This window comes from Idiotropiscis lumnitzeri, chromosome 21 (genome assembly GCF_059441095.1).
Source record: "Idiotropiscis lumnitzeri isolate Australia: NSW breed Sydney's pygmy pipehorse chromosome 21, RoL_Ilum_1.0, whole genome shotgun sequence".
NCBI lineage: Eukaryota > Metazoa > Chordata > Actinopteri > Syngnathiformes > Syngnathidae > Idiotropiscis > Idiotropiscis lumnitzeri.
In genome coordinates, this window is record NC_142411.1 from 11,588,560 (window position 1) to 11,611,833 (window position 23,274).

Consider the following 23,274-nt stretch of genomic DNA (forward strand, 5'->3'; position numbering starts at 1 on the left):
CACACACACACGAGAACACCCTTACCTTGCAGAACAGCACCGTGATGTGTTTTTATATACCCTATTCAGTACTAAATTCCATTGAACTCTCTTATTTATTTATCTAATTTATATATTTGTCTGTATTATTGTTGTATTGCACTGGAGAGGGGAGCCCTCAAATCTCGTTGCACACTTGAGTACAATGACAATAAAGGGATTTCTAATTCTAATTCTAATTCTAATCTTAAAGAAATAAAAGTGAATATTTTTTGGGAGGTCTTCATATGATACAACAGACCTGATTTTAGCAATATTATGGAGTTGCAACTTAAAACTACAGTCAACCCCTGCTTATTCGCAGGTCACCACAATTTGCATATTTACAGATTTCTTTCCTTTTTTCCCCAAAATATTTCATCATATTTTGGACTTTTTTTACGGTTTTTCAGGGGATTCCCCCCTTATTATATTTCCCTTGTTTTCGTGGAAAAAGTATATTGAATGTTTCTCATCATTCAGAAATTATGAACAGATTTTTGAGGGTTTGTGGGGAAAAAAACAACTTAAAAATATATTGAAAGAAAGGGGGTAAAAAATTAATTTTCAGATCGCTGCTTTAAACCCTGAAAATGTTGCACATTACTATTTATTTTGTGCCCCTTTCACGAAATGCCTTTATCATATTTCTAACAATGATATATATTAGAGTAATATAGTGCAGTGTTAAAAATCCAAAACAAAAAAAATTGATAATTTATTTTAGAGAAGGCTTTTAAGATAGTTGAGATTTTGAAGAATGTAAGACATACTTATGAGACAGGGATTCTGGGAGATTTCTGTAATGCTGCCAACTGTTTGCAAAGTTGCCATTTTGGGAGGCATGTTCTGTTGATCGGTGACTTGACAGATGGCAGGGAGCAATGTTGACCTCACGGTCACTTCTTAAAGCCATTAAATTGTGGATTGATTCATCTCTGTTAACCTATGGCTGCATAGGTTGAATATTGTGCTTAAATCAGAAATAAACAATACAAACAGCTTTACTGAAAACTTAAAATCTATTCTACCTTTTTTATTCAGGTTAATGCTTTTTCTTGCCTCACCTGACGAGAGAGCCTCCGTTTAGCTCTTTGTTTGTCATCCCTGTGCCTTGATGAAAGAGCAGCAGGAGGCTTTTGCACTGGACAGTCCTGCAGGAAAGTCTGGACATTCTCGGTATAGCGCTGAAAGTCTTCAGGTTCAATGTCTCGGTCTTGTCTACATAGAGAAAAGGGCAGAGAGACGGGGTAAAAGTAATATTGGAGTCTGTATTTTGGTACCAAATCAGCAATTCCGTCCAACACTGTTGCCGTGGCAACACGGTGTGTGCTAAGAAAAAAGGATGTAGATTTTGATGGTCTAAACATTCATGATAACATGAAACTTGGCATACACATCGTGCTTGGCAAAATAATCACAAATTTATCGGTTTACTGTGCGATTTAAGAAAAATGGCTAGGTTGCACTCTCTAGAAATTGCTATGGGTTACTTGAGTACCGGAGGAAGGAAAGCGTTTGAACCAATTAACAACCTACCCCCTCCTTAAAACGTACTTTTGACGGTGACAGTATTTTCTTAACCTGGACTGTATTAAACAGCCGTGAATGGTAAAACTGTCGAATTTGCTTCTCGGTACTTGAACGACGATTATGAATAGTTTGTGTTCTGAACAGCAGAGGGAGCAATTGTGCAACCTAAGAAAAACCATCATGGATGTTCAATGTTGAGAAAAGATCTACCTGTTTATGTAGGCATAAGTAATGCAGCCTGTAAAATTCTTTAAGCTGCTGCTTGGGGAGCCCCCAAAGTAGAAGTTCTTTACTGTAGAAACGGAAGACGGTCTTGTGACTGATTGTGGGCGTTTCTTCTCCTGCTTGTCTTTGTCATCCACCAATAATAAATACCTTGGATGTAAACAGAATCATAGTGAATGAAATACATGTATGCCATTAGAGACACATACTGTAAGTCTGGCAAGTAAAAATTGTAAACACTGTTGAAAGCATCCTGTTCTGTAAATGCTCACAAATACCTCAATATACAGCAAAATTGTATTAGCTGATAGTGTTTTTAGAAGCATAGGTGACTGATGGTCAAGCTCAATAATAATAATGAAAAAATAATATTAATAATAATACATTCATTTTGCCAAGCGCCTTTCAAGACCCTCAAGGACACTGTACATCGAGGGTGTCAAACTTAAATACACAATGGGCCGAAAAGCAAAACTTGAACAAAGCCGCGGCGCAGCATTTAATTTTAAAATTTTTAAAAAACAATATAAATGCTGATTTTTTTATTATAAGAAGCTTTATTAATGCAATACATTGTGTGCTTTTCGAAATTATTATTATAATTTTGAATGTTACTGTTATCATATAGAACGTAAAATGGTATAGTAGTCATTGGTATAGCCTCACGGGCCAAATATAATTACACTGTGGGCCAAATGTGGTCCACGGGCCAGTGTTTGACACCAATGCTGTACATCAATAAAAGCAATTAAAACCAAACTGTTCAAACTAAGAAAAAAAATCAGATTTGAAAAATTAATAAATTGGAGAAAAATAATTAAAATAAATCAAATAAAATAGAGAACAATAATCATGCCCTGCAATTGGCTGGCAACCGCCTACTGCCCGAAGATAGCTGGGATAGGCTCCAGCACCCCGCGACCCTAGTGAGGAGAAGCGGTACAGATAATTGATGGATGGATGTAACAATAATCAATGACCTCCAGATTGTTTCAACTGACAAATCATAAAGCAAAGTAGTGCTAGGTGGCCACGCCCTACAGAATGTATAGTAATTCAACATTCTTGGAAATAAAGCTGATAGAAATGTGATTGATTAAAAAAAAAAAGAATTTGCATCAAAACCAAATGGTTTCATCAAAGTAAAATCAAATGCTTACTTATGATTATTCACCGAGGCCAATAAGAAGTGTGTCCTTCCATCGTTATAGTGTTTCTTATGTGTTTTAACTCTTGTTCCAAGTGAGTTCATCACCACTGCTCCATTCTCAACGGAGATGCTGAATTCGTCGGGCTAAAGCGGTAAAAATGCAGATTTACAAGTGCGTATTTGTTACCCACCCATGAACATGAACAGTGGCACCAGACTAAACTAAAACATATATATATATATATATATATGTATATATATATATATATATGTATATATATATATATATATATATATATATTCACAAGTGTATTCATACCCCTTCATTGTGATAGAATAGTACACCACTGGCTTGAAAGGTTCTGAAGTTGAGGCCTCCTTCAAAATTGTCAAATGGTGAAATCTTTGCTGAGGATCCCAAGTAGCTCTCACCCATGAAATAGGCTTTATGTGATGCCTGTAAAATAAATTAAGAATGTTAAATGCCACGCAATCTATTACTGAAAGAAGCCCAAGTGTGGCGCTTACAAAAGATTCCTCTGGGCAACCACTACTGATGCCAATGGTGCCAGGCTCCTCTAAGAGGTTGAAGTCTTTCTTTTGGAACAGGAAGCCTTTGACACAACCTTTGAGACCAACCACAGCAGACAGCTCGGACCTGTCATGAGAGACACGTCACTGTATTTCTGTGATAATCAAACAGAATATTGCAAAGTTTCTTTCTTGAATATGCAATTGAGCAAATTAACTTCAAGCACCTGTTTTACCCATGGAAAACAGTCCAAATGCACAACAACAATGACATAAGGTTCACTGGTATTGAACATTTTAAAATACATCTTGTGTCCTAATCCATGAGATTTACAGTCTGATTAGGTATTACACAATCATCGGCTACATTTACGTTAGATAAATGTTAACTAACCCTACATTTGTTGTTTTTTTTTTTTCAATGGTTTAATTTTACTGTATGTACACACACACATTACATGCATACATACATACACACACACACACACACATATATATATATATATATATATATATATATATATTAGTGCTGTCAAGTGACTAATTTAACTAATTAATCACCAAAAATTCCATGATTAATCACATTTTTCAACTACTATTTTTTGCGAATCTTATAACAAATATTTACTTGAATAATATCTTGGAATTGATGCAAAATCACCAAATACGAAGTATATTTAATTCAAAGACTGTTCTAATAGCTTTCTTGGATTCTTGAATACGAGTTAACTGAGCAAAAATATTTAACTGAGTTAAATTTTTGGGGATTAATCACCTGAGTTAATGTTTTAATTTTGACAGCACTTTGCCAGCCAATTGCAGGGCACACAGAGACGAACAACCATCCGCGCTCACACTCATACCTAGGGATAATTTAGAGTGTTCAATTGGCCCGCCATGCATGTTTTGGGAATGTGGGAGGAAACCGGAGTACCTGGAGGAAACCCATGCAAGCACGCGGAGAACATGCAAACTCCACACAGGATGGCCGGAGACGGGATTGAACCCCCGCCCGATGCTGTCTCTCACTGTGAGGCCATCGTGCTAACCAGTCCGGCCACCGTGCCGCCCACTGTCTCTGTCTCTCTCTGTCTCTGTCTCTGTCTCTCTCTCTCTCTCTCTCTCTCTCTCTCTCTCGCTCTCTCTCTCTATCTATATATACATATATATATATATATATATATATATATATATATATATATATACACACATATATATATACACACATAAATCAAAACTCAAACTCAGCACTCTATGGTGCAAACAAGAAAACAAATGCAAATAATATTCCTCATATTCTAAGTATTTCTGAAACTAAAGTACTTTTGACCGTCTAAGCTGCTTGTCATCGTTGATGTAAGGAATAACCGATACTTGTCCAGTTTTGCGGTGTGTGCTTATTGTGTAAATGTTCTATTTATATAGCTGTTTACTCCACCAAACATTAAAACCAAGAGCTACTTCTTGGTTACTGATTGATCCGAAGCTACACACATTTGTGAAATAACAAATTAGCTCAAATTACCCCCTACTACCAATTAATAATATTCATTTGGGTGACGGCACAGATCATGTTCATAATATCTCATTAATTAAAAACAGATAAACATCATATGCAACACTTTAATTCCATAAATCTCTGTCAGTGTTTAAATCACTGTTGAGGAATAATCGCTGTTCATAATTTGTTGTTCTCCACCTGAACATGGTTCCACCAGACCATCCTCTGTGAAAAGTACAAAGGACACTGCACTTATAGTGTTTTTTCACATTGGCTGCTTCGGTCAATATCAAGGTGAAGGTCAAAATTCCGGTTTCTGAAACATTAGGACTTGGCTGATAGAGTTTCTACTGCACAACGCTTACAGGATGCGGTGCCTAGTCACCCCTCATTAGTGCTCACCTAAAGACTCATTTCGTTAGTAAGTTCAATAGTGATGTCCAATTCCTACGTTAGCATGGTTCTTAGCTCGGATTGTATTTATGCTTGCACATTTGGGACTACAGTCCTGCTTATGTTTTAATTTATCATTTACAAAAAAGACCTTTCAATAATCACCCTCATGTTTGTGAAAGCTTAGAATATTAACAATCACGACACTCAAATTCACAGTTCTCAAAGTCGAACATGTTCTTGGATTTATTTATTTTTTTAACTCACCTAGATTGGAGAATGTGTGAGGGTGCCCCACCAATGTAGATATCCGAGAATGGCAAAGTGGTTTTCGGATTCTCCATAGATTTAACATGGCTCTTGTCCACCAGAAGGATAACCTTCTTTGACTGATGATAGATGACTGAAATCTGTTCAATGAGTCAAACACAGGCAGCATATTATTATTATTATTACATTTTTTTTTTAAAAAGTTCCCTATTTAGCTCAGGTTAAGTTGTAAGACCAATGTAAAAAAGAAAAACATACCTCATGATATCTTGCATCATTTATTTTGAGCTTAGGTATGTGATCCTCCAAAACTTTTGGCCCATCATTGAAGCCAAAGTCATACATTAGGCGCAAAAATCCATTTTTTATTTCTAAAAGAAAGAATTTATCCTGGGGAAAATTAAAAGCAAGAAAAAGTGCAAGGTAAGTGTTTAGTCAACATTTGTAAATGCGACAATTAATTTATCCATGAGTGTAAGTTAATTTATTCATGTACTCTAAGTGTATGTATTCCAGACATTCATAATTAATTATTCAACTTGATACAGATTTTTTCCCACTATGGACTATTTGTCCTCAGCAGAAGAATGTCCCCTGAGTATGAGTTACTATAGTTTGAACTTACAGCATTGACCATGATGAAAAGCACGCCATTGTTTGCAACTGTTCGCACTGAAACGTCAAATCTTGTGACATAACCAAATTTTCCTCTCCGCTCTATGTTATTGATCAGTGCATAGCCCTTTCCGTCAAATAAATAGCTTGCAATACGACTCTGTGAAAAAGCCAGTTTGTACCTGTAATTACAAGGAGAAACTGCATTAGTTTAGTGAAGGATACACTCAAGTTCCAACATACACAGTTTTGACATACGACTAATCAATCATCAACCTGATGTTCACCTCAAAATTTGTTTGATCATTTAATAACATTAACAGGTCACTTGCCACCGGCTACACTTTCTGTAATGACTTGCGGGTGTCTAGGTAATTCAGTTAATTTAATGACAAATTTGCATTTTGACTAATCAATTGTTGACAATAATGTGCATCCACATTTAATAGTTTAATAAAACTGTTATGTATTCAAGGGTTAAACATGCTACTCTTCAAAAAGCACATGGTGGTTCCACAAAAAGAGGGATACTTTCTTCAAAGTGGTGCTCCCAGCGCGTAACTCCAACAATCACGATGGATGTATAGAATTGAAAAATACCTGGAACATGGTGTTGATGTAGTCACATCCATTTTGTGAGTGTTTTTGAAATTATATAGACTGATCACATCGTTGTTCAGCGAGGCCAACTCAATGCAGCCCACAAAAGGAGCAAGAGCCAAAGGTGGTGGGAGCTGAATTCAAACAAATATAGGAATATTACAATTAATATGGAAATTATTTAATACATGTGGACTGTCTATAGTTAAAAATAAAATACCTTTGCATCTGGTGGGACACCTCCAACAAAGAACACCATGTCTTTCGGGGCAATGTCAAAAAGTGAGTCTGTTCCCGGCGCTTCACCTTTCTGAATGAACTTTTGTTCATCTGTGGATCTCTGGCTAGGGATGACTAGGTAGATTTTCCCATGTCTACCCAACCTACCAAGAAAGAAAAGAAAACATGCAACCATTTTATGACTGTGTTCTTTAAATTTTATGTGCTTGACAGTCGTGAAACCGTTCTGATAGTACCTCTCAACTTTGATGTGGTTGAAGACAGCAGGCCATTGGCTGACAGGTTTTGAGCTCAGTGCGATTTCTACATATTCACCACCAAGCTTGTACATGTACACAAGATTGTCATTCTTGATGGCAAGTCCCATGTAGTCTTTCTGACCCTAACAGCACAGAAGGGAGCAAGAAGTCATCTAGTTGTCTTATATAGTAGGTTACAATTTCATGTGGCCCAGCCCGAAGGCACAATGTGGGGACCTCTCTCTCCCTGTGGGAGGGCCAAGTGGGTGTCAGTGCAGTGTTAGTTGGGTGGTACCCAAAACTAGCTTTTGGGACGTGGAACATCACCTCGTTAGCCGACAACAAGCCTGACTTTGTGTGTGAAGTCCAGATGTTCCATCTGGATATAGTCAAGCTTGCCTCATACATGCTTTGGGCTCCAGTACCGGTCTTCTTGAGAGGGGTTGGAATATCCTCCACTCAGGATTTACCCTTGGTGAAAGGCACCAAGAAAGTGTGGGGAGAATATTTCCCACTGCTCAGTGCCTGTGCAGTAAAGAATGGGTCCTGACTGTTGTTTATCCCTAAGTATCCAACTGCTGCTCAGAGTACCCACACTTTTTGGTCTCCTTGGAAGGGGAGCTGGAGAGGATTCCCGCATCCTCGTTAAGCTGGGGCACTTAAACCATAGATATGAACAATCGAACATAAGGAGATAAGACACACCCCTTTTGAGCTGTGTGCTTATGGGAATGCTAAGCTAGTAGGCTCAAAGGCATTAGCGTAATCCGTGTGTAGACAGTCAGAAAAGTGAAAGAACAAGGATACGAGCAAATTATGCTGCATATGATGGTGGACTTGGATGGTGAATGGATACCAGGAAGCCAAGCGGAAATCAGCTTTATTGGGCACTGAGGCAAAAATGATCGCATGGAAGATGTTTAGTGAGGCCAATGAGCCTGACTTCTAAACAACTTTGAGGAAATTCTTGTCCACAATCCAGCATCTCAGTGGATGGAACCAGTTCACCATCAGCACCGCATTTTTGGGACAGAGAATTGCTGACAACACGGGGGGGGGTTCTTCAAAGGCCTTCTTAATTATACTGACACACAATCTTATGAGGAGAATCTCTGAGGCAGGCTCCTCTCTCTCTGGGGTTGAAGTCACTGAGATGGGTAAAAAGGGTCAGCAGCACCCCATAGCTCTATAAACAGTGTTAATGGTGCACTGCTTCCCTCTCCTGAGACGCCGGATGGTGGAGCAGAATTAACTCGAAACCCCCCGGTTGTCGTTTTTTCTGCGTCAAAGAACTCCTTCCATGCCCGATTTTTTTTGCCCCAATCGACACTGCCTCGTTTATTTTAAAAAATGCATCACACCAACCCACATAAGTGCGTTTGTATGCGCATTTCCAATGACGTGTGGCTATAGACTATGGCACTGAGGTCGCCCAACAGCTTGCTTCCCTCATCGGGATCCTTAGAGCCCTGCCGCAAGATGTCATCCCAGCAGAGCAATAATACCACTTGACATGGAGTCTTCAAAAAGGTGACACTGGAGTCAAGAACGCTGTATAGTTTTTTAAATATATAAATTCCCCCAAAAAATTAAGTGTGGTCTGTGTTGGAGCTGCATGCCGGACTGAGGCAGATTAGCTCATGGTCCTAAAATACAATGTAAATCTCCAGTTATAACTGTCCACAGCCAAAGGCGGATCCGGAGATATCCACTAATCCCCACTGTGGCTGGAGTTTTCAGAAACATTCGAATTTAATGAAAAAGCTCTCCGGGGAAATGTGGATGAAAAAAATAGTGTAGACGAGGCCTAAGTCTCCCAGCTGGCCTGCCAATGACCCCGGGATCCACCCATAAGACTTGGATGACGAGAAAAGGAAGTCTGTGTTGGCCTTGCGACCTGACCCGGGATAAGTGGATGGATGGATGGATGGATGGATGGATAATTACGTGTCAGTCAAACACAATATCATGGTATTAAATTGGAAGGTGTCTCCAAACTTTTGCTAGTAATCTATATCTAGATCCTGCAAATCACAATAAGACATAATACCATCATACCATTGATTTTACGAACAAGCTTTTCTCTGAGGTTTTCCTTTTGTGCATTCACTATTATCAAATCACAATAGTATAGTGATCTCCTTACATTTCTGTCTCCCAGATATAAAATGAAACGGTCCTCTATTGGATCTTTGTCGGGGTCAACTCTCACAAATAAACTGATGGACGTCAGTGCCTTCAGGTCTTCCAGGTTGGTATCAGCATGAATCTCCACTGAAGACTGACCATTGAACTTCATGGACACTTGAACCTAGAGTGGAAAATATGTTGTGAAATTTGACATTCAGTTGTGGTGCGCAGCTTTTATGCTGTTTTGCACTGTTATAATAGCAGAGCTGGGCAGTCCGTCCCAGGAGGGGAAAGGTCCAGCCCGACCAGAGGCCCATTTTTGGGCCGGGGGGTGGGGTGACAATTTTTAAAAAAGGGTTCGATTAACAAAGGCCGGAGGTAGATTTTAGTCCGGCCCAAGTATCATACCTCGTGCGTGTGATGTGTTGATGAGGCGGCTAAAAAGTAATCTAAAAAATTGCCACCTAACCTGTCAAAAGCGCCACGATCAACTGTTTGTGTATGAAGAGACATGAGACAGCAGTGTGTGTTCAAGCCTGCCTGTATTTCCTTATCCTGACATCACGTAACCCGCACCTCCCATCTGCTACTGGGTATACCATTAAAAAGGGGGCGGCGGCAATACTAAAGACAGAGAGAACAGAGGGGAAGTCAAATCGTTAACCCACTTAGGTTTGACGAAACACTTACCACCCTAATAAGGTGACAATAAGGTAAGCGGCTCTGAATAGTAAATTAGCCAGCTAATGATTGTTAAAGGGATTTTGGTACTGCACCCCCCACCCCTTGTATTGGTATGCAACAGCAGCAGTTCACAATTTTTATGAATAAGGCCAGAAACGCTGGAAGGCTAACCAGATTGCAGTCGGCGGGTGGGGGACTGACCGGCAAAAAAGAGTCAAGTGCCCAGCTCTGGGTAATTGATTGAATGATTAGCTTCGGTGACAAACCTAGAATATACTGTATTACTATTGTCTAAGTTTCACAATAGACTAAATCTGCAGACAATACATTCATATATTCTTATAAATTAGCTTAAGGTATTACTCATAATGTCTAGTGTTCACACAATATGTCCACATGAATAAAAATAATGATAAATACAAACCCCACAAGTCAACTTAATTGGAACAATATAAAGATAGATAAAACTATACTTTATTTGGAAGAATGTGCATTATTTCTAACATAGGTGACATAGCTGAAGCTAATTGTGACAACATTGTGTGAAAACTAACCTTCTTTGCCACACTTCTGGCCTGAGCTATGAGTTCTCTGATTCTCATGACATTGGCGGTGATGTTATTGACAGGCTTCTTCTGCTCAACCACTTTTAGCTTATCCAAAAGCTCAGGAACGAGAAAATGGAGGTGATCCACTGCGAAGTACAAAACACTGAGCTTGTAAGCAATAACTGACATATGATGTCATGGTGTTTGTTTCATTATAATTTGCCAGTAGTTGCAGCAAGTACAGCCATATATACATATGGGTGAGATATTTGGACAAAGGGATTTGAAAGGGATTCAATGAATAAATGACATGGAAAAGAAAAACTCCAAAAGTATCCCAGGAGTTTCTTGAAGGAGATATCCAATGGACAACATCTCTAACCATATTTTAACCTGATAACAATACTGTACACATTTAATAAAGTAATATTACTTCAGTTTTTGAAGGAAGCAAGACTCCAGAATAAGCATCTAATAATGTCTCAATTTGGTAACACAGTTTGCTTGAAGTGCATATGATAAAATACCTGATTCCTTTGCAGAGTCAACGGCTTGCTCATAGTCCGCTGTAGAGTATTTATTTTTGCTCAGATTATCGGCCCATTCCTCTACTTTGTTACTGATCGGCATAATTGTCTCAAGCACTGCGGCTGAGCGGTTATAAGTTCCCTCAGCCACGCTGAGTGTATACTCCAGTCGCTGGTTAGTTCTGGCTGAAATGGGTTAGAGAAGACGTGGTAAAAATAATTTATGTCCATCCTTGGACACAGATTTTACAAGACACATTTGAAATAATTAAAACAATTAAAATTGCGAGTCTGGATGATAATCATAACAATGCAATTAAAAGTGGCTAAAATTGTGTCAGCGTAATCTACCTGTCTGAATTTCAGAAATATCCTTCACCATTTCTTCAAGTTTTTTGGTGTTTTTATCCAAGATCTCTTTTGTCACTTCAATGTATTTCAGTTTGTCAACCACTTTGGCTTCTACCTCTGGAATTAAATTGATGTCAGTGTGAAAAATCCGATACAATAATGTTGGGATAACCGATATTTGAGTGTTGCCTACCTATTTGTTCAGAATGCAATGAAACAGACTCCTTGAAAACATTGTCACATTTTACCACAAGATCATTAAGATGTACGTTGATCCCAGTGACGGACTGAAGCATGGAACAAAAAAGGACAGAGCAACTTTATGTTGGCGAGTATACCAAATATATTTGCCTCATGTTCTGTGAGCTTACATCATTTGCTGTGTGGGATAAGTTCAAGGTTGTAAGTGATGTGATATTGGCGTCGTGGATGTATTTCACTATATTGGTGTAGACATTAGCAGCACTTATGGCCTTCTGCACAAAGCCGTTGGTATCACTCTCTCGTAGGTCCCTGGAAAAAATAAGATATGTTTTAATGTTTTTACCCTGTCGAGAGGACACCCTCACCAGGGATCCAGGGTCTTCTGCCATCTCCATTCAAGCACAAAGACAGAGGTCAAAGAAATCTGGTCCTCAATGTATATGCTCATGTCATCCCAAAATCTGGCGATCATGTCAATTGGTGTGACACTGTAAGTAGTAAATTCTCAACGCCGATTGTCGCAGAGCAAAAAGAAGAAAAAGGCGGAGGAGGAAAGATCTGACGGACCTAAAATAGTGTTGACAAACTCTAATTCCAGAAGCGTGGTTAAAATAAAGACAGATGCAGTTTTGGACAGTAAGTGGTTCATATAAATTAAGTAATCATCTACAACCACTATGTGAAATTCAAGAGACGGTGGCATCATTAAATCTGGTTGATATTTGGAGAATGTTGAATGGCAACATTGTGCAAAGGAAAACAAGCCCACGGAGTTGACTTTTTCCTCACTTTATTTTCTCTGGTACCTAGCTAGGCAATTGTTTTATTGGTGAGTCATTGAAAGATCATAGTTTAGTCACAATTACTATTTTATATTTTGCAACCTGTTAGGGGACATGGTTACCGGAAATACATTTTCCTTCAATGATGACTACTTCTTAAATAGACCAGAATGTTTTCAAATTAATGTATATTCCTCTAAACTACATATATGTGATTCTTTTGAATGTTCCTTTAGAGAACATGCAATCAACATGGTGTGATTAAGATTAAATAATCCCTATTGTCCCTTGGTAGGATTGTGAGTGTGAATGGTTGTTCGTCTATATGTGCCCTGCGATTGGTTGGCAACCAGTTCAGGGTGTACCCTGTCTACTGCCCAAAGTCAGCTGGGATAGGCTCCAGCACCCCAGTGACCCTGGTGGGGACAAATGGAAAAGATAATGGATGTATGCATTGCTTTAAGGCTTAGGTAAAACGGTGGCCAAATTGGTTTTATTAAATGGTTGATTCATAGGTGACAATTTACGACCAGTACCGGCTACAATACAGATTCATGAGAGCCATCAGGAACAATTATTTGTAGCAGATTTTGAAAAGATTTTGACAATGTTCAATTGAGGTAATTGGAAATGGTCAAGGATGCTCAAGGAATTGTTTTAACGGGGATGCAAATCTAGCCAGGGCCGCCTCAGTTTGTGAGGAATATTGACAGTGTGTGTATGTAAATATATGAGTTATGCGTGATATAAGAGGCTCCATGTGCTCTTTTAAGACAATTTTCTTACTCCTCCAATTCGGCGGCCTGTCGTTCAAGCTCTTCGGCATGCTCATCGGCCCTCCCAATCAAATCTGTATCGGCGGATGAGAGCTGCTCCATCTTCTCTATCAGCTTTTGCCTGGCGCCATCAATTGCAGCATGGTACTGTGTTATATTCTGTTTACAAAGCAAAGAGAAATTGATGCAAACCATAGCGATATGTTAAATTAAACTAAATCTTGCAGAGTTAAGACTTTCAACACACATGATTTCCATAATCTCAGTCGTAAATATCCTTATGTATTAGAATAACTGATCATGTTTGAGGTCCAGATAATCTAAAAAAAAAGAAAGATGGGAAGAGAGACATTGAAGAAGAGAAACACTTTTTGTACCTGTGGCTGGAAGACGCATTTTTACATGAAATTCATGTTTCTAAGTTATACTCATACCATGATGTACACTTTATACTGATTTTTTTATTTACTTTATTTTTTAAAGAACAGCAGCCAAAATCCATGGAGAGACGTGTGTATCACAAAACCATCAATAAAGATTTGATGATATTATTGAAATTTTGAAATATTGGAAGTGGTGAATTTGAGAAAGTGTTTTTTAAAATGAGAGACGAAATCTGGGGAGCGAGGAGCGCACATTGTCTATTTTTTTTCTGCCTTTTAATGTTTAATATTTACGCCACAAACAATCGTCATATGCATGGGGAAAGCATATATCGCCCAAATGACTGAACTGTGAAGAGGAATTTTATTTGGCCAATGAAAGAAGCCCTGACTGAGGATTAAGGAAATAATCATCAATGGAAAAAAAACATAGCTGATGTACATTACTAGACAAAAGTGAAAAGTGTTTTCCAAAGCAAGTCTTTTTGGACAACATTACAATTTGACAACCCTCCCACACAGATTCTTTTCAGAAACACTTGGATAATATTGGCACATTTCCCCAAATATTCTTTTTTGTGAGCTTCATTTTTTGTGAGCTGTTTTTGTTACCATTAATCCTACTCGGTTGTTCTATATTTGTTTGTCTGCATTTTTTTTTAAGAATAGCAGCCAAAATCCATGGAGAGACGTGTATCACAAAACCATCAATAAAGATTTGATGATATTGTTTTGTAATCATGGCAGTGGTGAATTTGAGAAAGCACCAAGAAGAAAACTAATAAGTAAAAAAAACAAAACTGTAGAAAAATGATGTATTTTTTTCATGTGGTGTGTTTATTAAAAGAACGAAAGACGTAATCTGGGGAGAAAGTATCTTCCGAGAGCCATCTCCATGCTGAACTCTCACACACACCTACCGTTACCTTCTAGAGCAAGCAACAACATAATGTGTTGTTATTTATCCAATTTTTGAGTTATTTTGTATTTAATTATTTAATCTTTAATTAATCTATTTTAAATATTTAATTGTGTGGGGAGCTCTAGAATCTCGTTGCTTACTGAATACAATGAAAATAAATCTGATCCGCCCTTTGTAGGGATTTGACCAACCTTAGGATGCCACCGGTTACCACATAACAAAATAAAATGTTTGCAGAGAACTGATCTTAAAAAAAGCGATCATACCTCAATCAACCTATCCACTTCCGCCACATTCTCTTGTGATTTAGAAATTCTGTCATTGGCTTTTTCCGTGCCATTATGAATAGCCATGAACTCAGCTTCCAGCTTCTGCAGCGTTGCCTGAAAGTAAAAAAAAACAAAAGCACGGGAGCTTTACATTAAATATAATGCATTTGAAAATGTTCTTTGTTGATCGGGTGAACAAAATTCCTACAGCAGACCACAAAACCCTCCCCTTGCTTCATGTCTGTTGTACTACAGTGCTTTCTAAAGCAAACCACTGTCATGTAATGGGTCAACGGACAATTCTGTCATGAACTGCTTTTGGTGGTAAAGCAGGCTACAGTGAACTACAGTGAACTCCCATTTATATCAGACAGTTCCATGAGGTGGCCACTCATCTGAGTTGCTGCCCTGGATGAGATCACATTTACATATAGATCTGCACTTAATTTACCTCGAAAGGGACTTTTGATCGAAATAGCATCGGCGCTAAAACGGAAACTGAGTAGATTGGAAAGGATGATATGAATTGTTTACATCACTAGACTTTTGTTTAGTGAGAAAGGGGTGGTTGCGCCGTTGTGGAAGAGAACACAGCCAACTTGCTTCTCAGCCAATAGGAGCGGCTCCTCTCAGCACAGGAGAGGCGCACACAGTCTTTGACTTGGTGGAAGCAGAAATAGACTCGCTGGAGTGCATGCAGGAGATTGACACCCGTAAAGTACATTTGAAAGAACTGCAAGCAGACTTTCACTTGCAGATGATGTAAAATTGGCCAAGCCAAAATGATCCCAAATCACCACTGCGAAGTTGTCACATGGAGACCATATTTCACCCCGATCGTTTGTGTTCATGCTGTGCCAAAACCACTGTTTGATCGTCCAACATCATTCTGAAAGTTTGAATTATGGGGTAATATGTGGTTTATTTGTTATACATAAAATGCATTTTGATGAGATTATAAATGTAAATTTTACCTCACAAACTGCGATGTGAAATCATTTCTTTTGCGCCTTGTGTGTGTTATACCTGCATACATGATTCTAAATGCCAAATGAGAGTCAAAATTAATGTTGGTGGGTGTTGATAAAAACATACCAGTTTGAACAATGCAATGCTGGCAAAGCACACGGGCCGTGTCAAGTGTTATTTTAGTGTGCGCTGCAAGCTTCTCAAGACGAATGGCTGTAATTTGGACACCCAGAAAAGAATTGAAATCGCAAACCGTTTGGAACAATCTAAATGATCAAATTCAAACAACGCCCAACCCTACTCACAAGAATTGTTTTGTTCTCTTCCATTTGTGCACCTAGCAGTGGCTCCTTCACTTATTAAATACTACTACTTTACTTTCTTATTTATTCATTTAGTAATATTTATTCTTACTTCCCGCATGCATGGAAGTGCATGTTGCTCCAAGCACTATTATATCCATGGCGTATGCCAAAACCTAGTATCTCACAATTAATTGGGATATTTTTCACAAATCTGTACGATTGGTCAATTCATTATTTTTTCCTACAAATTAATAACCATTCTTAAGTGTTGAAAATGTCAACTTAAAACAGATCAAGACGTTTCACCTTTAATACTACCACGGTATAATTAAACACCCTGAGGATAAAACAAATTGTGAACCAAAGTTTTTTGTCCAGCATTTGTGGCGTCCTAGAAAAGGGGCCGATACATCTAAGGAAAAAGATTCCCACAGATCAACTGCGACAAAGTCTTCCCAGAAGAGTAAAAAGCTGTTACAGTCGGAAATTAGAAACCAACTTCTTATTGATTCTTATCTTATTTCTAATCATTTCTTTTCAATAATACATTTAAACACTTGTTTTGTGTCCCAAAATTTTAGGAGTTTAGCTCCAGCTGGAGATAATATCCCAACTGGAAATTTCTTTTTTTAAACATACTGTGTAAACTAAATAATGCCATTTGGAGAACTTCCACATCTGCATTATCATATTATACAAAAGGTCGCTTGATTGACAAAAATGTGTATGTATCGTTTTTTCTTTCATTCTTTCTTCAGCCTCAAAATGCTGCTGTGTAAAAATATGGGGCAAAAAAACCAACCCAATTTGAGCAAAAAAAAAATACTTTGCACAAAATAAACCTGAAAATAGGGTCAAAATGACCCAAGTAGGGGGTTGTCCAATATTTTTTTTGCCCAGCAGTTATAAGGGTGAAGAAACAAATAATGATTTTCTATTAAGGAATATATATATATCTGTACATATTCGGTGAATTGAGTTGATGAGTGAGGATGCAATGTCATGTTTTCTTCCTTTTAATATACAGTCCTGAGGAAATATTTTTATTTTTGATCATGAAGAATAAATGTAAGCATAAGAGCTATACAATTCATAACTCTGCCCAAGTCCTTTGGGAGGTACATGACCACAGTAATGTGGGCCAAGGAAGAAGTTCATTTATCTTTTAGGTTATAACCTCTGAAATTCATCAAAATTATACCTTCCTGTGTGAGCTTGGGAGGGTATGCTGGCAAAGTGTAGGCGTGTGGACTACCACAAAGGGTGTTTATACATACGCTTACTGTATGAAATTAAATACTTCGTGAGAAGAAAAAGCTGGAAAAGACACAAGAAAAGGTCATGGGAAATTACCTCATTCCTCTGGAATTTGAGGGCATTGCCGCTGTTCCTGTCCCGCGTCTCCTCTATTGTACTAGTTGCATTCTGGAGGAAGGACTGAGCATCAGACAGTTTGGTCGTGAAGCGAGACAAAGCCAATTTGAGTGGGTTGAGATGACCAAGTGTAATCAATGACTTCTTCTCCAACTGACGAATACGTCTTAGCACTGTTAATAGAGCCAGGATGAGGAATTTATTACACTCATTATTTTATATATATGATGTAGTCTTAAACTAAATATACTTACAATCATGCGCTTCTGTTGACTCTTCAATGTTTATAGGCCCTTGTGTGGACAAATCAAGATTTCTCATGTTGCTCACAATACTCATGGCTTGGTCTGTATTTCTCCTGACCACTTCAGGGTCTGCTTCCTGCTCAACACTGTACAGCTGCCATTCATGGATAATTTCTGCAGATGATAAAAAGAATATCAGAGTTTTACCATGTGCATGTGCACGATGGCATTGTTTTTGTTTGGGTCTATATAATCATAATTTTTTGGAGAAAAATAAGAATTTTGCCCGGTGTGTGTGGTGACCTGTCACCACCTAAATCCATTTACATTAGTCAAGCACCTCCAGTTTATTGCAAATTGACTGATTTGGTATGTAACTGGAAAATGCCATTGAACGGCATCAGCCTGGACCACGCAACAACATCTGTTTGTTTGACATGCACATCTAGTGAGAGTTAAACACATCCAGATGTCTTGTTCCTGGTCTGGCAAAAGATTGCTTTTGGTACTATCCACTGTCTCATCAGGCCTCTGTGTTGTCTGGAGTGCACAGAGCCACATGGTAGATATAAACACTACAAAGCCAAACTCAAGTATTAAAAGGCCTAGTCATGGGAATGTTGTAGCCTACATTTGAACCACAGGCGCTATATTACTCTAGAAATCAATCCACATTTTATTAATGGTCATTTAAATTATAAATGCAAGAAATCCATACGTATTTGTTGTATTTCAGCTAAGTTATATTGTACCTTCAATGCGCATGTTGAGGTCAGTGAGATTTTTGCTGAAATGTTCGGCGAGCGTTAAGGTTTGAAGTGTATCCACATCAAGCTGGCTCCAGAGATTCTTCACCGTGTTTTCCTATCAATTTAAACACAATGTAGCAAATGCAGTTTAAAAATGTAATTGCAGCATGAGTTAAGAACATAAAACACAATCAATTTTGGTATTGTTGCACAAAGCTAACCTTTTCACTTTAAAAATTCTGAATTTAAAATATAACTTCACTAACCGATTCACTAAGATTTTTTATGTATGATACAACATCCTGTGTGGAATCTTCCACTCCATCAGTCTCTGTTTTAATTTCAGACAGTTTGTTTCTCCAGGCATAAAAGTGATTCTGAAACACACAAAGAAATCCAATTCAATATCATTAGCTCTTCAGTGTATCAAAAAAGGATTGAATTCACCCCATAATACTATTTCTTCCTTTGACTTTTATTGTATTGTAATGTATCTGTGTATGTACCTGCAGTTGTTGAGCGGTGTAGTTATAATATTTGACTCTGTCGTTAACAGCAGCCCCAGTAGAAATGTTCAACACTCCAACCCTCAAATGGTCAAGCGTTTTGTTGGACAGTCGGATGTCTCCGATAACATGCCATATACATTCATCACAACCTGCAAAGAATTTAGATGTGTTTGATCAGGATCAAAACTTTTTGATGGAGTTGATTTACGACTCCAGAGAGCTCATCTTACTGATATTGCACATATTAACGGTTGCAGGCTCTGATAGGCACTCTCCTGTTTGCATATCACAGTGACTGCTCTCACAGTCGCACCCTGTAAAACGACATAAACACACATTCCATATTATACTGTTCAGCTTTTGGTAAATTTCCTACAGCTGTTAGAGATGTGGAGAAAAAAAACCATCCATAAAATGTGCTTTTGGCTGAGAGGTGAGTTGTTACTGTACGTTAGCAACAGTGTGCTAACTCTTTGGCTGTGTACATAATAGACAAATTCAGAAAAGCAAAATTGGATAAATGCCACAGAGAATAATTCAGTTAGGTACTCTTATAAGACAAAAGCTACACACAAATAAATTAGATAAAAATGTTACATTAATGTTCTTTCATAAATCCTCACAATGTGTGTGGGTGTACTAGTGATTTGAGATTATTCAGAGAAAACATTTCCTACATGCGATGAACTGCATGAACCTCGAGAGAAATTGAGAACACACTGTAACATCTATGGACAACTTACTCTTGCAGCCCAAGGGGCTATAGTCCCAAAAGCCTGGGAGGCACCTCTCACAGTAACGACCTCCGGCACCCGGGCGGCACAGACAGCTGTGAGTGAGGGAATGGCAGGTGGGACGAAGAGAAGCTGGCCTGCATTCACATCTCTGACAGCCTTGGCAGCTGGAGAAACCCGAGTAACCCTCCTGAATTACCAGTACAAAAAACAATGTTAGGACCTTGTAACTGAATTTGGGGACACATTTTTCACTTTGGATTCCAACCTTTCCAGTATCCTGTTCAGTTTAGGATACAGATGGTGCACAATCAATTTATACTCATTGACACTGTCGAGGAGCTAAAAGACTTCTGCAAGGGAAACATCAGTGGTTCCTTTCTCTTAGCAAGTCCATGGAACTTGAATATAAGACAACTGAGACGTGTGACCCTATTTTCAGGCCCGGCGCAGGTCTGACGCAAAGAAATCATGATCATATTTTTTCCATCGATGTCTTATTATATCGTAGTGTTGTATTTTTAGGTGAGAGTTTTTATATTATGGTTACAGTAAGGCCTTCTCACAGGCCTTACGTTGAAGGTGATGAACGTGTTCTGTGATTGGATACGCACTCATGAGGGGGCAGCGCTAAGCGGAATAAACATACCTTGAAGTTGTAACTGGCGACCGTTCGAAAACGTAAAATATATTCTTGCTTTTTTAAACCACAATGGCCAAAGGAGTGAAAAGTATGGATACACTTGCCAGGCCATTTTCAAGACGGACCTTTCAAGAGAACCTAGGTCGTCCAACACTCAGTAGTATGTAAGTGTCTTTCTGTATATTATTTCTCCGGCTGTAGTGTCATAAATGATGGCAATATGAAGGGATTTATTATTCAAGTCACACAAAAGAGGACTTCACTGAAGGCCTATGTGTGAAATGCACGGCCCGCCACTGATTGACATTGATGTCAAAAGGATTCATTCATGTTCATGACAGGTGTCGCGTTATGATTATGACACACTTCAAATAATATGTTACTAAGTTTTCTCTCTATTGTTGTTTGGTGACTTTGCGGCCTGAACTGAAATCAACTGATATGTGTTCTAACCGTGTCATAGATGAAAAGATGCCGACCCAAGAGGAAACTTCACAACGGCCTGTGTAATTATTAAGAGGCATAATCGAACAATGAGGTTGTCACGATCGCTTTACGGCGAGGAGGAGGGGGACCCAAAACGCTGAGGGACGTAAACGGGAACGAGGATATGAATAAGCACATGGACGAGAACAAAATGCGGTCGTGATTGTCCGTAAATAGCGGCAATGACCCGACACGGAGTAGTCGGTATGGGGAGCTGACATAGTCCGGTCATTAGGGGAGCGGATGGGGATCAGGTGTGTGACGGTTAACGGGGAACAGGTGCGTGGCTGGTGAGGACGAGTGCTGAGGGGGAACGCCCCCACTCAGCTGACAAAACAATAACACAAAAGCATGGAAAGGTAAAAATAATAACAGAACCCTGCCATGCCCGACGCGGATCATGACAGTACCCCCCCCCCCCCCAAGGGACGGATTCCAGACGTCCCAAAAAAAAAAATGAACAAAAAGAAAACCATGTCCAAAAACGAAGGTGGGCGGAAGTGGTCGGGAGGTGGGTCATCGACCCGTGATCGAGGCCGGTCTGGTGGATGTCCGGGAGGCCAGACCAGCGAGTCTTTTTGTGGCCCTTCAGGCGGCCGTGCGGGTGGCCAGACCAGTGCATCCCATTGGGGCCATTCAGGCGGACGTCCGAGACGACCCGAACGCCACAAGGAGTCCGCTGGCGGGGCTGAGACGAGAGGCGGCGGCGGGACACTGGGTGCAGCCGAGGACGTTGCTTGGGCCGGCGTCGAAGCGGGTGCAGCCGAGGTAGGAACTTGGAGCAACGGCGGGCCGTTGGACGCCACCGAGACGGAGACGAGACGCGGTGGATCGCCGGACGCCGCCGGAGCAGGGACGAGACGCGGCTGTGGGTCGTCGACCACCGTCGAGTCAGGAACTTGGAGCGGTGGCTGATCGTCGAGCGCCGCCGAGTCAGGAACGTGGAGCGGCGGCTAGTCGTCGAGCGCCGCCGAGGCAGGAACTTGGGGCGACGGCTGATCGTCGAGCGCCGCCGAGGCAGGAAACTGGAGCACCGGCAGATCGTCAAGCACCGCCAAGACCGGAACTTGGCATGGCGGACCGTTGCGTGCCGCCGAGTCAGGAACGTGGAGCGGCGACGGATCATCAGGCACTGCCGGGACCGGAACTCGGAGCGGAGGCGGATCGTCGGACACCGCCGAGACAGAAACGTGGAGCGGAGACGGACCTTCGGGCGCCGCCGAGACCGGAACTTGGAGCGGCCGTGGGTCGTCGAGCACTGCCGGGGCCAAGACGAGCAGTGGCGACGGGTCGTCGGATACCGCCGAGGCAAGAGCAGGGCGCGATGGTGGGTCGTCGTGCGTCGCCGAGGCTGAGGTGACACGTGGCGGCGGACCGTCGTCCATCGCGGGCACCGGAACCGGGAGCGGTGGCACTTCGTCGGACGCCGCTGAGGCCGAGGCGGCAGGCGGCGGCTGGTCATCGTCCACCGCCGAGGCAGGAACCTGGAGCGGTAGTGGGTCGTCGGACGTCGCCGAGACCGAGGCGAGAAGTGGCGGTGGTTCATCTGGCACCGCTGGAGCAGAGGCGAGAGGCGGCGGCGTGTCGTCCTCCACCACCGGTGCAGGAACGGGGGGCGATGACGGAACGTCGTCCGCTGCGGGCGCCGGAACCGGGAGTGACGGCGCTTCGTGCGACGCCGCTGAGGGAGAAACGAGAAGCGGCGACGGTTCATCAGACGCCGCCGAGGCAGAGAAGAAAGGCGGCGGCGCGTCGTCGAAGACCGCCGTGACAGAGGCGGGAACCGGCGGCGGTCCATCGGACACCGTCACGAACGTGGCTTGGGACGGCGGGGAATTGTCATCCGCCGTCGAGGCAGGAACTTGCGACGGGTGCAGGACGAGCGCCGTCGGATCGAGGACCTGAGGCGGCTGCGGGACGTGCTCTGCCGGAACGTGAGCTTGGGGCGGAAGAAAGGCGTGCTCCGCTGGAACAAGGGCTTGGGTCGGACGCCGTACAGGCTCCACAGGTATGTGAACCGGGGACGGACGCAAGGCGTGCTCTGCCGGAACAAGGGCTTGGGGCGGACGCCATACAGGCTCCGCAGGAACGTGAACTTGGGGCGGACGCATGACGTGCTCCGCCGGAACGTGATCTTGGGGTGGACGCAAGGCGTGCTCCGCCGGAACATGAGCTTGAGGCGGACGCGGGAAGTGCTCCGCCGGAACATGGACTTGGGGCGGAAGCAAGACGTGCACCGCAGCAACATGGACTTGGGGCGGACGCATGACGTGCACCGCCGGAACATGGACTTGGGGCGGACGCGGGACGTGCTCCGCCGGGACATGAGCTTGAGGCGGACGCGGGACGTGCACCGCCGGAACATGGAC

At 41.2% G+C, this 23,274-nt stretch overlaps 1 protein-coding gene across 2 annotated transcripts in view; it reads right to left on the reverse strand.

The window, feature by feature from the left end:
• Positions 1–23,274, reverse strand: part of lama4 (laminin, alpha 4) — a 44,390-nt gene that overhangs the window by 10,022 nt on the left and 11,094 nt on the right. For both annotated transcript variants that reach the window (XM_088286160.1, XM_088286159.1), the window contains exons 7-32: positions 19,786–19,966; positions 19,273–19,356; positions 19,040–19,191; positions 18,800–18,910; positions 18,537–18,648; positions 17,794–17,958; positions 17,519–17,712; positions 14,889–15,005; positions 13,328–13,476; positions 11,927–12,068; positions 11,749–11,842; positions 11,556–11,672; positions 11,205–11,390; positions 10,684–10,823; positions 9,462–9,626; positions 7,313–7,458; positions 7,057–7,219; positions 6,837–6,970; positions 6,247–6,418; positions 5,880–6,011; positions 5,619–5,761; positions 3,455–3,584; positions 3,246–3,383; positions 2,937–3,070; positions 1,762–1,926; positions 1,086–1,239 (exon numbers count right to left, since the gene is read on the reverse strand). In XM_088286160.1, the coding sequence (XP_088142286.1) occupies positions 1,086–1,239; positions 1,762–1,926; positions 2,937–3,070; positions 3,246–3,383; positions 3,455–3,584; positions 5,619–5,761; positions 5,880–6,011; positions 6,247–6,418; positions 6,837–6,970; positions 7,057–7,219; positions 7,313–7,458; positions 9,462–9,626; positions 10,684–10,823; positions 11,205–11,390; positions 11,556–11,672; positions 11,749–11,842; positions 11,927–12,068; positions 13,328–13,476; positions 14,889–15,005; positions 17,519–17,712; positions 17,794–17,958; positions 18,537–18,648; positions 18,800–18,910; positions 19,040–19,191; positions 19,273–19,356; positions 19,786–19,966 (3,720 nt within the window). The remainder of the gene's footprint in view (positions 1–1,085; positions 1,240–1,761; positions 1,927–2,936; positions 3,071–3,245; positions 3,384–3,454; positions 3,585–5,618; positions 5,762–5,879; positions 6,012–6,246; positions 6,419–6,836; positions 6,971–7,056; positions 7,220–7,312; positions 7,459–9,461; positions 9,627–10,683; positions 10,824–11,204; positions 11,391–11,555; positions 11,673–11,748; positions 11,843–11,926; positions 12,069–13,327; positions 13,477–14,888; positions 15,006–17,518; positions 17,713–17,793; positions 17,959–18,536; positions 18,649–18,799; positions 18,911–19,039; positions 19,192–19,272; positions 19,357–19,785; positions 19,967–23,274) is intronic.